The 13982-nt window shown below is 33.7% G+C and overlaps 1 protein-coding gene across 2 annotated transcripts in view; it reads left to right on the forward strand.

Annotated features, from left to right (window-relative positions):
- Positions 1-1703: 1703 nt before the first annotated feature.
- Positions 1704-13982, forward strand: part of GckIII (Germinal centre kinase III) — a 172500-nt gene continuing 160221 nt past the window's right edge. Inside the window, exon 1 of one of the 2 annotated variants that reach the window (XM_088264964.1) lies at positions 1704-2181. In XM_088264964.1, the coding sequence (XP_088121090.1) occupies positions 2173-2181 (9 nt within the window). In that variant the 5' untranslated portion in view covers positions 1704-2172. The remainder of the gene's footprint in view (positions 2182-13982) is intronic. The other variant, XM_088264963.1, reaches the window with a different exon arrangement.

Genomic DNA, 13982 nt, shown 5'->3' on the forward strand with positions numbered 1-13982 from the left:
CATTTCCCCACCTGGTACAGGTAGGCCTGACGTCACAAACCTTGGACTAAACTGGGAATACATAAAGAACCCGCCACATGAAACCGTTGTTAATCCACGTGAATTCGTAAATATTTTACCGTACTCATTCTGATGAATTTTGTATGCCGCCCTCTGCCGTCATAGTATTGACAGCCTAAGTTCGATAAAAATAAAAGTTTCCCACATCTAAGTATAAAATATTTGTAATTACTACACATTATGCATAGATTATTAATATTGTACATAATAAAATACGTTTGTCAACTTTTTGTAATATTGAGTTTTTTATTTGATCATTTAAATAACGGTATATTACCGTCGCCTATGCAGTGGTTAGGCCGTTTAGTTACCATTCTGGATCCGATTTGGTGTCAATTACCGGTGTTTTAATTAAAATCAGTGATGTTTCACTCTAATATTTATTTAATATCACCTTCAGCACAAGACTTTAAGTTCATATAATTAACAATCAATAATACTGCGTTGATACGATGAATTACTTCACACCATCATATTTGGGAAGACATGAATCAATGATAGGAAGATGTTATTTTTTAATGCTTCGATTCGTGTACGAGTTATTTTGATTTTTAAAATTAGCCGTCATTAAAAATAGATATTGTTAATGCTTTATGGCAAAATAGATATTGTTAATGCTTTATGGCAGTCGGTAAATCTTAAAGTAGACAAGCAATATCACCAGCCTAGGGACGTTGGAAGGTTGGAGGGGGGGCCCAGGGGATCAGAAAGAGGGTGCTGGTGAAGAGTTAGCAATTCGAACCATGAAGTGAAAAATAAATAGTTAGAGGGACAAAAGCATTAGGGAGGTGTCATTTTTCTTCTCTTATAATAATGTATTACACATTCAATTACATATAAAATAAACAAACTTTATTCTAATGATCGTGCAATTATGAACATATTAAAAATGTTATGGGCACTGATAAATTATTAATTCCAAGAAGACATTGAAGCGAACGAAAGTTTAAGGACTATCTAAAGATTGTGATAAATTAAGGTAAGTATAATATTTATCTTACAAAACGTAAAATTCATGCGCATATTCATAATGATTTCATTAAATAAATTAGTATTTTGATTTATTAACTCTTTAACAGAAACACAAGAATAACAGTATTATATCAACAGTTGCAATAAAACATTAAGGTTTTAGAAAGAATTGTGGAAATATTGATACAATAAATTCGCATAGTTCCGGACGTAATTATTATTATTCATGTTTCATGTAATTTGTATTGAGATTTTACTATTGAAATAAAACCTATTTTATATTGGCAAGTATGAAATATGAAATTGAGTTTTTTTTAAATAACTTAACTTTTTTTAATAACTATCTGAGTCTTATTTAAAATCACATGGTAACATATTATTTTAGAAACCAAATTTTATACATATTTAGTGCTTCTTTAAAACAATAATGAAAAACATCAAACCAACAATTAAATTAAAGCAAATAACACAGTTTTTAGATTTTTATGTTGTTTCTCTTCATAAATAGACTTGTGGTAAAAATATTCTTTAGGTACAATCAGTACCTAGTTGTGAAAATACATATTAAAAAAAAAGTACCTAACGTTTTAAAAATAAGTGGCGAACATTTTGGTTTAGGGTAAATATTTGTTATTACTGGCAAGGTAAATGTTTCGAGTTTCACGACTTGCAACACTGAAAGTGACATCAAAGCAAAATGGCGGTAGTAGTTCCCTGCGCAGAGCGGTGTCGTGCTAAATTAATGTTTTCGACCAATATCGGCCAGTAAAAGAGAAGTTTACTCATGATAAAAATAGGACAATATTTATGATGAAAATAGTTGTTTTTCTATATTTTCTCTCGGCGTGTTTTAGTTAGTTTTCCCGATAATATGTGTGCCTATCCCACCTGAGGAATGTTAGTAATTTTCAGTGATTTGTGAATTTGTCAGGTGTTTTCTTCTGTGTTCATTTTTATGTTTATTTTGTGTTAAACCCGATATGTTCAGTTTTGTTTCTAATCAGGGTTCCAATTAGTGCAGTTTATTTTTGTGCTCAATGAACAACTACATGTTCCACAGGATTGTTTTGATAAACTGTGTTTATTAAATTTGCGGAGGTCGGGGGCCCTGGTCACAATCGGCCGGAGTTATGGCCTTTAATGAGGTTGGTATTCATATTTGATTAATGAAAGCGTTAGTAATAATAAGGGGACGGTAAAACAATTAAAATTCGGAATCAAAGCACGTAACCCTTTTGACGTTTCACATATTTATTCAATATAACCAAATGTCACTTGTCACTCGAATGAAAATAACACAGCGGAACTGCGGTTAATTACAGAAGGATTAATAGTTATTTTTAAACGTATTATGGGTCTTTATTATTTCTTCTGGTCTATATTTGGATTGTGTAACAAACAAGTTTGTCGGTACCTACGCATAAAAACTCACAGTACGTACGAGTACATCTGCATTATTATTTGGGAACGTATACTCCACGAGACAATCGGTTGTTTCGAGTATCATCTCCGTTATTTAAAGTTTATGCAAATTATACCCCATCAGACATGTTAGATTTATCATCACGAAACGTAGTGTATAACAATAAATAAAATTATAAGTTGTAAAATTCACGATAATACAGTTATGAAACCACGCGAAATGTTATCCAAAATCGTGGTGACCACTTCGAAATAAAATAATTTTATTGACTGCAAATGGTTTTTACAATATAACTGTTTATTATTATGTTAAATGGGCAAACTTCCTATTTTTTACTATTCTAACTGTAATTCCTCTTTAATCTGGTCAGGTATAGATAGTTTGACGAATTTGGAATACATAATTCGAACCCTTATGATTGTTGAGAATTGCACGTAAAAACCCTCGGTTAAGTACCTGTCAATAAGAAGGGTTACTGCATCCCTGCAATCGTATAATACACGAGTATAGTAGCCACATAAAAAAAAAATTAAATTTTAAAATCATCTATTTCTTCTGCCCCGGCAGACTAAAGTTCGCCCGATAGGGGACCGACGGCTAAGATTAAAAAAATGTTTAAAATTTTTGTTGGTGAAATATTAAATAAATATTTATTATTTCAACAACAACAAAAAAAACAAAAACGGATTTCGCAATATTGTAATTTAAAAATTTCATGTTATTTTAAATTAGTAAAAACTAACATTAGAAGTATAAAGAAAACCACCTCAATCTAGAATGGATAATTTGTAGTTCTTTTGCCATAATACCTAAAAATTGTATATAATTTATTACCATTGATTTGTTTTCATTCATGATATTAACTTTTTATTAATAAATTTTACGCGTATTGACGGTTAACATTAAAAAGAATATTATTATTCAACGGAGTCCTGGTTCCAACTCTGATGTATGGAAGTGAAACATGGAGTTGGCAAAAGAAAGATGAAAGTAGACTGAATGCAGTCGAAATGCGATCTCTCTGTCGAAGAATGTGCGACAAAACGATGTATGATAGATGTACGAATAGTGAAATAAGGAAGGAATGCAAAGCTGAGATAAGCATTATCGATAAAATTAAGAAAGGTGTGTTGAGATGGTTTGGACATGTAGAACGAATGAGTGAGGAAAGAACGGTAAAACAAATTTATGAGGCGAATGTTAGCGGGAAAAGAAGCAGAGGAAGACCGAGAAGAACATGGCACGATCAGGTATGCCAAATACTTGAAAGTGGTCAGGTTAGGAGTCGTAACAATCGGCGGGTATGTATGAGGAGATGCATGAACGTGGAAGAGGCGAAGAATGTTTGCAAGGACAGAGTGGTGTGGCGCTCTATTCTCTCTGCCTACCCCTGCGGGGAAGTGGCGTGATGGTTAGTTAGTTAGTTAGTTAGTATTTCTTCTTTACAATCTTCTTTACAATGCATAATGTTTCAAAGCGATTTACCCTTAATTTGAATATATAAATATAAGTATACTTATAATTTGACCAGATAATTTATTTACAACATTTTGAGTGTGTCCAAATACTTGTTCACAAAATCTGGATTATCTCCAATTACAGGAGTTATTTTCATATTATTTTTTGACATCTCATCAAAGATGAAGAAGAATATAATACTAATATAATACTAATATAAGAGTTTCTGCTTAATAAAAGAGCTTCTTTACATATCACCAATAGATGTCTCTAGTGAAGTTCTAGTGATTCAAGAACAAAGTTTCTAAATTGGTTCATATATATAGAACTTCCAAGAATTTGAATAGTGTGGTTGTCAATAATGGGTAGAATTGGTGAATGTTACACGTGTGTAAAGTGATCACTTAAACCAGCCTATGACGGTCGTCAGCCCCGTAAATGCCCAGACTTCCATATTCTTCTTCATCTTTGATGAGATGTCAAAAAATAATATGAAAATAACTCCTGTAATTGGAGATAATCCAGATTTTGTGAATAAGTATACTTGTTCTACGATGTTCTGAATAAACTCTGTCGGGTTGATTCGGCGCGATGTAGATCGTCGATGAAACGAATCGATTTTTGTTTTATTTTAAGTTTTACGTATTTGTACGTCATCGCAGGTTGGTCGTTGGTTATCGGAGAAGTCCGGTCACAGCATCTCTCGCCTTGGTTGACTTAAGGCGAGAAGCGAGTTCAGATTACGGAGATCTGGATGCACCGTTATGGCCAGTAGCCATCGTGTTCGACCACTATAAGTCGGTGGACGTCTTAATTCGGCTGAAGCATTCAATAATATAATATTAAACTTTTTAGATTCATATTAAACTTTTCAGTACATGCATAGTCCGACTCCCTAGTGTAATGATCAGCACGCTCAGCTATCGTACTGGAGGTCCCCAGGGGAGGGGTGAAAATAAATATTAGTGATTTTACACTCTAATATTTATTTCATATTTCCCTGGAATGGTCTCTGAAGCGCAAAAGTGATCACCTTGCCTCCATATAAGTAACGATCAAGATAACACTGCGTCAATACGATGCAGTGCCCTATGCACCATCGGGTGCGGATAAGGGTTAGAATGGAATGAATGAATATGCATTTGGAAAGTATGTTTTCTAGGGATGGAAAGATTGTAAAATACATATATTGAAGGAGGGTGAATGCTGGGAACAGAGTGAATGGTGCACTGAAATCAGTTACAGCAGATATCTATCAGCAAAAGCTAAACTGGCAGTACACAGCGGAGTCCTGGTTTCTAACCTAATGTATAGAAGTGAAGCATGGAGTTGGCAAAATAAAGATGAAAGTAAACTGAATGCAGCGATCTCTCAGACGGATGTGCGGAAAAACGTTGTATGATAATATATTGAATTACCTACTTTACATATCTATTCAATTGCGTTATAAATGGCTTTAGAAATGTTCTACAGGCTGTTCTTCAGTAAAAAGTTAACGAGTAAACTACGTTCTTGAATTTTCTTTCAAGCGATTTTTACATTCTGAAGCGGCTAGTGATAAGTGTTGTCAGGAAGTTTATGAAAGAAAATGATCGATTATTTGTTTTTTACCTAATAGATTTAAAGCCTCTACTTAAAATATTAATTTCTGTATCTACTCGATATCCTATTGTATCATTGTATTATATAAGAATCTCCTATACTTATGTATTTATTTCGACTCCTCCGAGATTCGAACTTATTACCCGTTATTTACCCATCGAACTTCATTTTGTTACTTTATTCATACTTATGGGCCTACGTTGTCATGATTAGCGATCAGGTTTAAAAAAAAAACATTCTAGATATTTTTTTACATTGTATACTCAAGTCGTAATTATTTTGCCAAATCCTACGCAACTGCGCAATCAGTAGCGATGATTCTGCAGGTGTTGCCAGTAGCTACTGCCTATTTGCTGAAGTGTTTTTCGATAAAGCATAACCGGCGAAATTAGTAGTCCACTTGCAAACCACGTTATGTAAAAAAAAGTTTTCTAGCTAATTGGTAGAAGGTTTTAAATATTAACGGCTATGTTTAACATAATCTTCCAAAATTCGTTAATTTCATTAATTGATTCAGCAGTCACTTCGCGGTAAAATCTATCCATTTTTAATTTAAGTTTTACTAGGTCAACATCACTATTTCTTAAAATCTACTGTGACACGCGTTTCGATGCAATCCGCATCATTTTCATGTACTGTGTTTAAAAATGATGCGGAATGCATCGAAACACGTGTCACAGTCGATTTTAAGAAATAGTGGTATTTAATAAGTAAAACTTTAATTATAAATAAATAAAAGTTGGTTAAATTAGGGGTAAAATGGAATAGAAAAATCCATTTTACCTGGATCTTGGCGACAGTATTTTCTTTTTTTAAGAAGAAAAAATGAAAATACTGTCGAAGAAACTGATAATGAAGAGACTTTAATGCACGAAGAAATGGACATTAGAGTGTAATAATAGATTAAAATTGTAATTTCTTAAGAGTGGATAGGATAAAAGTTTAAATATGAAACTGTTTCAAAACTGCTTATGTTGATTTAATAAAATTGCAAAACTATCTATGTTTAAAGTACTTCATGCAAGACTGTATATGTTTCATTTTAAAACGCAAATTGCTTAAATGATAATTGATAAACAGTGATTTTATTTCTTAACGTAAATGAATTTAATATGATCCTAGACTTATGTAATACGCAACTGAGTGCGCCTTTATATCTTAACTGTAAGGATAAACATTTTTATCAGTTTTTCTCAACTAATTGCTTTTCAACATAACGTGATTTGCGAGTGGACTATTAAATAGTACTTATGTTGGCGTTCATAATCGCCGGTAAAATCGATAGTAAATAGGTACCTAGGCATGTCAAGGAAATTATAAGTATTTTTTCCTGCGGATATTAATTCAGCGGACCCCTTTATCACTACATTCTTATTCTTCCTTTCCCATAATTTCATTGCGGTCCGAGTTCGACCGAAACCCGCAGTTATTGTTTCCATTACGTTATGTAGCAAATGTTTTTCAATGGTTACGCCCGTTTTAACAAGCCAAATGACTTTTATATTTGATGTTTTATCGAATATGACCACAATATTCAATTTACAATTATCAACATTTATTACAGTTATAATACAGCTCGTTTCCCACATGGAAAAAAACTAACTTTACATCCAGTCTTTTTCTTCTTCTTGTGGCCTGTTTTTAAGAGGGATTAGCCTCCTGCGATGTCGATTCCCATCTCTTTGGTGGTTTACTGTAGGTTAGCCATGCAGTGCAATGTGGGGGAGTCTGGATGGTTCCATTCTCATCACATGCGCATACCATTGGCTTTTTCGTTGCCTTCTCCTAACGACATCTTCGATCTCGCATATTTATCTTATTTTCGTGTTCCTTATTCTATCCCGTAGACTCTTTCCAGATATGCTCCTTCTTTGTCCGAGGTATCTTATATAAACCCACATAGTTTTTATAATATGACACAAATCAATTTAATTACAAACGCAGATGCTAATTGTTGTCTTTATATAACTTACAATTCTTTTAAAAGAAATCAGAGCTTATTATCTTCAAAAGGTAAGTATTGGGTTGATGCAAAAGTTTTGACCGTTTTTTACATATATTTTTTTTTAATTTTTTTTTCTTGTGTATTATTTATTTAATAAATTGTATAATTTCCATCAGTTGTCATAACCTTCTTCCATCTTTCTATCAACTTATTAATACCAGTAGTATAAAATTCCGTGGATTTTAATGCGAAAAATGAAGTAAGGGATGTTTTTACCTGCTCTATTGAATAATTTTTTTCATCATTTAATTTTTTTTGCAGTGATCGGAATAAATAAAAATCAGAAAGAGCAAGATCTGGAAAATACAGTAGATGCTCGATAACATCCCAATTTAACTCATTTAGCTTGTGTTGGGTCATCATAGCCACATGTGGTCGCGCGTTGTCGTGATGAAACACTGCCCCCTTTCTGTTTACCAATTCTGGTCTATCCTTTTGAAGGACCATGTGCAATTTGGATAATTGCTGACAATATCGTTCTGTTGTACTTGACTTATCGTGTTCCAAGAGTTCAAAATACACAATACCCTTATTATTCCACCAAACACAAAGTATAACTTTTTTCTATGGATTTCGGCCTTCGAAGTTGTTAATGGGGCTTGTCCAGGTAAAGTCCAATGTCTTTTTCTTGTCACGTTGTTGTACACGACCCATTTCTCATCTCCCGTCACCAAACGATGCAAAAAAGGTTCATGTTTTTGTCTCGCACTCAAAGCAACGCGCGTTGAAATACGATCCAATAAATTGGCAGCCGACAATTGAAGAGGTATCCAAACGTCGTACCGCCAAACCATTTCCATACGCTTCAAATGTCTTAATACGATTGTTTGGTTGACTCCCATCATTGACACAATCTCCCTGATGGTTAGACGTGGATTGGTGTCAATTATGACTTTTAATTCGTCGTCATCAGACTTCAATGGCCGCCCGGTACGTGGTTTATCAATGAGTGAAAAATCTCTAGATCGGAATTTTGCAAACCATCTTCGTACCTGTCGAACTTTGATGACATCTGCTGCATACACTTCACAAATGTTTTTGGTTGCCACACTCGCGGTATTGTCTTTACGGAATTCATTAAGTAAACAATGACGTAAATGCACTTTATCGAACGACATTTTGAAAAAATACAAGGGGTTATTACTGTACTCTGGCCAGGCCAAAACTGAATAGAAAGTAGAGGGAAAGCATCCTTTATACAATGGAATCATAAAAAAAGAAGATACTATTCATAATTTATGAAAAAAAAAAATTTTACCTGGGATCATAAAAAACGGTCATTACTTTTGCATCAACCCAATACATATCGTAGTCGTACAGGAGAAAGTGACCAACTAACAAAACGTAAAATGTTCAGGAGGGCCATTTAAGTCACTTTTGCTTGGCAAGAAAATAAACATCAATGCAGTTAGTCATTTTTAACAAGTCAATATATTATACTTTCAACTTTAAAATCCTTTGGGATTTTTTTGAGGGCAATATTAAGCTAGTCAGATATCAAATAGTCAATGATCACGTTTTTGTAAAAAATGCACTTGGTCACTTTCTCCTATATGACTACGATATGTATATTTTTGTCATTTACAAAATAACAATAAAATAAGCAAATAAACCAAGTATTTTTATTCAATACATTGTATCTAAATAGATTACTATTTTTATTTAGTTTTCTGTAGCCACAAGTTTTTTATTATAAATGCGTTGTTATTTTACATATTAAATATGTAAATTCATAAATTCAGACAGGATAGAAGTCCTAGTACCAATCGGATTTTTTCTTCTATCAGAAGTATCGTGTATAAGGTTGTAATTAGAACATGTAATATTGATGCTGCCAACTTCCAGCAATTCCCAGCAATTATTGATCATTATTGATTATAAATTGGGTACTTCTCTAATTGAATAACAAATAACATATTTCCTGCTACTTTCTTGGCCGCTGTGTAAATAAAATATCGCCGAACTCTACCTACTCACATAATTTGTATTTGTTTTAGTCTGAAGTATACATGAAGGAAAACAATGTACCTACCTACTACATAATTATTTATTTCTAAAGCTACCCGTAATTTATCATTGCTTTTAATTATGTGTTTTTTGTGTTGCAATGGTTATAAATGATTTTATTATTATTTAACTAGCTGTATCCGGCAACGCGTTGCTGTGGCTTAGTTTGCTGAAAAAGAAAAGAAAGAAAATAGATAGCACACATTTCTGACATGTTTTATTTCACAATGCAATAAAGCAAATATTAAAACTCTACTAAACAGCAATGGAATCGAAAACGTTGAAAATTCCAAGTAACATGTTTCGTATAGTGCGCTTGTTACTGTTACGTTTAACAGGTGGCGCTGCCATTTCAGTAAAAAAATATGTTTAAAAAATATGATTTTACCTGTTGCAGGTATATTAAGACGCGCGTATTTGAATTCAACGTTAAAAAACGTAGCAACTGGTAAATTACTGAATGAGATTTAAGATTTTGAATAGATAAAATTCACATCGTTATTTATTTTGCTAGTCAGTGGAATGAAATTGTTAAACACAGACCAAACAAACCATGTATGTTCATGATGTATACTAGTATACTAGTAAAAATATGTATTGTATGATATTATTTATCTGTTTATATCAAGAGTCAAGGTACGTATAATATTACGCGTTTTCTTATATGGTTTCGGTACTTTTGTTTGAAAGTACATAGCTTTTGCGTGGGTCGTAAAAGCTTAAATCATTGCTAGTTGTCTGTTTTGCATTGTTTACGATATACCGTGTGTGGAGTTTGTCAATATTTAGCATAGTCAATGTCGCTGCGTCACCAGTCGACAGTCACTAGTCACCGCACACAATTCGTCGCAGGCCTCCGTATCCGAGTACCTACTCCATTATGAGGTTTGTATTATTGCATAACGTCATTATTTGTTGAACATATTGTTTAGCACTTTGCCCATAATCCGTCAGCTCTAGTTCACGGTGTGTTATCAGCTAATCGAAGCTTATTAGACTTCGTATTTGTACTGCTATGCTGCAAGAATCCAAGGATTAGACATTAGATTCCTGTCATGCTATATAATTTGCTCTCATAAACAGGAACTAATGGAAAATCGTGATCATTAAGGCCCAGTATTTGATAAATCGCAACTTAAGTTTCTCTAAACGCAGGGAACATTTTACGTAATTTTACGTTATTTTTTACGATTTTTTTCTTAAAACACCGTTTTTGTATTGAAAAAATAATTTTTCTTTCGAAATAAATGTATGGTTTTGAAAAGAAAACAGTTTTGAAAGGTGGCAAGTTAAAATTTATTAAAAATATTTTTTTATTTACATACTAAAAAAATCTAATTACAATATATTTAATAATAATAAAAAAGTGGGCGGTAACACGTCCGGCCCCTAGCGCGCCCGCTTGCGTTCCGAATTTGAACGTTTGAGATCTCAACCTTAAGGGAAAGCTCATGAGATACATTTTGAAATAAATAAACATAAAATGGGAAATAGTTGGGTGTTTTTTATGACTGTACGAAACACCTACTGAAAGTATATTCAGGATCCGAAATATGGTATTTCGTCAATTTTTGTGTTCTAAATGACTTCGACCCTCCAACGACCATTGGGGGGGAAGGTCGACTAACGCTATTGAATGGACGTTAAATAACACACCTTCGCAATAATCATTATTACTACAATCAATTGATAAAAGGCGCTAATTCGGAAAGATATTTTATTTCCCGACGAGATAGCCTTCAACATTTAATAAATAAGGATCGACGCCACTACGGCTAGAGGAGCGGGTATACGATTGACGAGTCGCGAGATGATGAATGGTCATACTCGCGGGTATCTAGTTTTCCCCCGGCCACTGCAACACGTCCGTATGTTTCCTAGGGCGACGTGGTGCAGGTACGAGTAAAAGGCCTAACGGTACACCGACGCAAGATAACCAGTTAATTTCAGCATTAACCTGTATAGACCTACATGAAAACTTGACGGAGAACGCTATAATTTTAGCACTTCACCTTTTGCCCTGAGATCACCCTGACCCCGAGACCACCGCCAGGTACTCCTAACTTATCTCGCATAAATATATTTTTTTAAATTTTATTTTAAATCCTCAACTAGTTTGTGAGAGATTTTACCTCTACGTTGTAATAATAAAAAAATAAATAAAGACAAGATAGAGAGGAGAAATAAAAGAGTAACAATAATTAATTGAAATTTGCTCTTCAAAACCTCAAAAACTCTTCTGCTTTAATAAGGACTGTATCCTGTTATTCTAGAGGCGGATGTCCAGCTATCTCTCCATCGTTTGGGTGTCTTCCTGGGGGTCAAATCTAATGCATTCGTCTGCTACTATCCTCACCACTCGATCCGAACTCTTTCTTCCCACATGATCTCTCCAAAAGCGTCTTCTTGCTACCATATTACCATATTATAATATTTTTGGTATATTGCACTATCCTATACTTATATGCGCCCTTGAGGTAGTATTTTACGAAAATGGCGCTATATAAATTATCCAAAATATTATTATTATAGATTTGAATAAATATTCTAAATGAGAAGAAGTGCAAAAAACCTGGCTCAACGTATTTGTATGCAGTCTAGAACTTATTTATGCTGCATAGTTTTTTTTAAAAATATTTATTAGTTGACTTAGAAAATTCTCCTTGCCTATCATGTACAAGAATTTATAGCATATTTAGTTTCTATGCCTTAAAAATTATAGTGGATGTGTATAGTACATAATAAATTAATAAGGCTGATCCCTAAAAACAATATAAAAGATACAACAATACAATAGACACAATGGATTCAATATCTTATATCAATCAAGATTTGTCACATAGCTCATTTATTTGTCTTATTCGTCTCAAGACGAATGCTGCATAGTTAAAGTTTATTGTTTAGAAACAATAACGTTTTCTGAAGAATTTTCTCGTGTGATTGCTTTCTCGGCTATCGATACGCTCCGGCGAGCTGCCGCCAATAACTCAATACACTTAGCGAACACCGTGCTGGTACACATTTACCATATATAAGGCGCGACTGAAAATAACCCTCACTTTACGTACTCGATTCGAGTTTATCAAAACGTATTTTTCACTTGTCGACTTGCTGGAGAAGTTTGATGGGATAGATATTTCTCCAGTCTCCCCCACCTTCCGCCCCGTCAGTCAGTTCCCGTTCCGAGATCGCCCGCGATATAGAACAGGAAGAAGAAACAACTTTCGTGTCGTATTACGCGTTCTCTTAACGCGTTATCTTATTCCTCAACTTTGAAGTTTGTTCACAGCTCCGTTTGTTATTTCGGCCTGACAAATCAGACTTCAAAAGTTTGGTATACATAAAACGATCCGATTTTTAGAGAGAATTCTACCATATGAACCATTTACTTTACATTTGAATCGAGTTACTAAATAAATAATTAACTAACTAACCATCACAGGCAGAGAGAATAGAACGCCACACAAATTTGTCTTTGCAAACAATCTTCGCCTCTTCCATATTCACGCATATCCTCATACATACGCGCCGATTATTCCGACTCTAACCACTTTTAAGTATTTGATACACCTGATTCTGCCAAGTTTTCATCTTTCTTTCTCTGCTTCTATTTCCAGCTGCATTCGCCTCGTATATTTATTTTACTGATCTCTCTTCATTCATTTGATTCACTTGCCCAAACCATCTGAACACACCTTATCATACATCGTTAATGCTGCACATTCGTCCGAGAGTTCGAGTCTCGACTGCATTCAGTCTGCTTTCATCCTTCTTTTGCCAACTCCAAGCTTCACTCTTATACATTAGGTTAGGCTAGGTCTCCGCTGTATACTGCCAGTTTAGCTTTCGCAGAATTTGTAACTAAATTATGTTTGATTTTTGTTAATAACTTGGATACACTAACTGATGGCGGCGCTTATTTTGTTAATAATCAAAATGTTTTTTTACAGCCAATGTGTTATAACTTTACAATCTAAAATACTTCTAAAATCTACGAAAGTAAAAACATGTCGCTCACTTCTTTCAAGAACGTCATAAATAAAAAAACTAGATTTTTCAGGAGAACGTTTTTAAAGTTTAAAAACATAATACAATGTATCAAAATTAAATATCAAGCCACTTATTGAACTTTTTACTGTGCAACAGATCTTTTAGGTATAACCTGAAGGTTTTTTCTCCATTTGAAAAATATTTAGTATATTTATAAAAATAATTAAACTATACCTTTTCTTCAAAATGCAAAAACAACACTTTCTACCTAGTAGCGGGTAAATATTAAGTTAAAATATGCCGCTTTTGCTGGGATATAGAACATTTTCTAGGGCATTCCGAAAACATGCACAACTGAAAATTGACTATTTTTGATTTATGACGTCCTTGAAAAGAGTGACCGATGTGGTTTGGTCTTTGCATTTTGCACCCGTTCAAGTACCAAAAAATAAATTCTCCTTTACA

This window comes from Brachycentrus maculatus, unplaced genomic scaffold (genome assembly GCF_059751285.1).
Source record: "Brachycentrus maculatus isolate JH-2025_06_01 unplaced genomic scaffold, ASM5975128v1 h1tg000240l, whole genome shotgun sequence".
In the NCBI taxonomy this organism is placed as follows: Eukaryota; Metazoa; Arthropoda; class Insecta; order Trichoptera; family Brachycentridae; genus Brachycentrus; species Brachycentrus maculatus.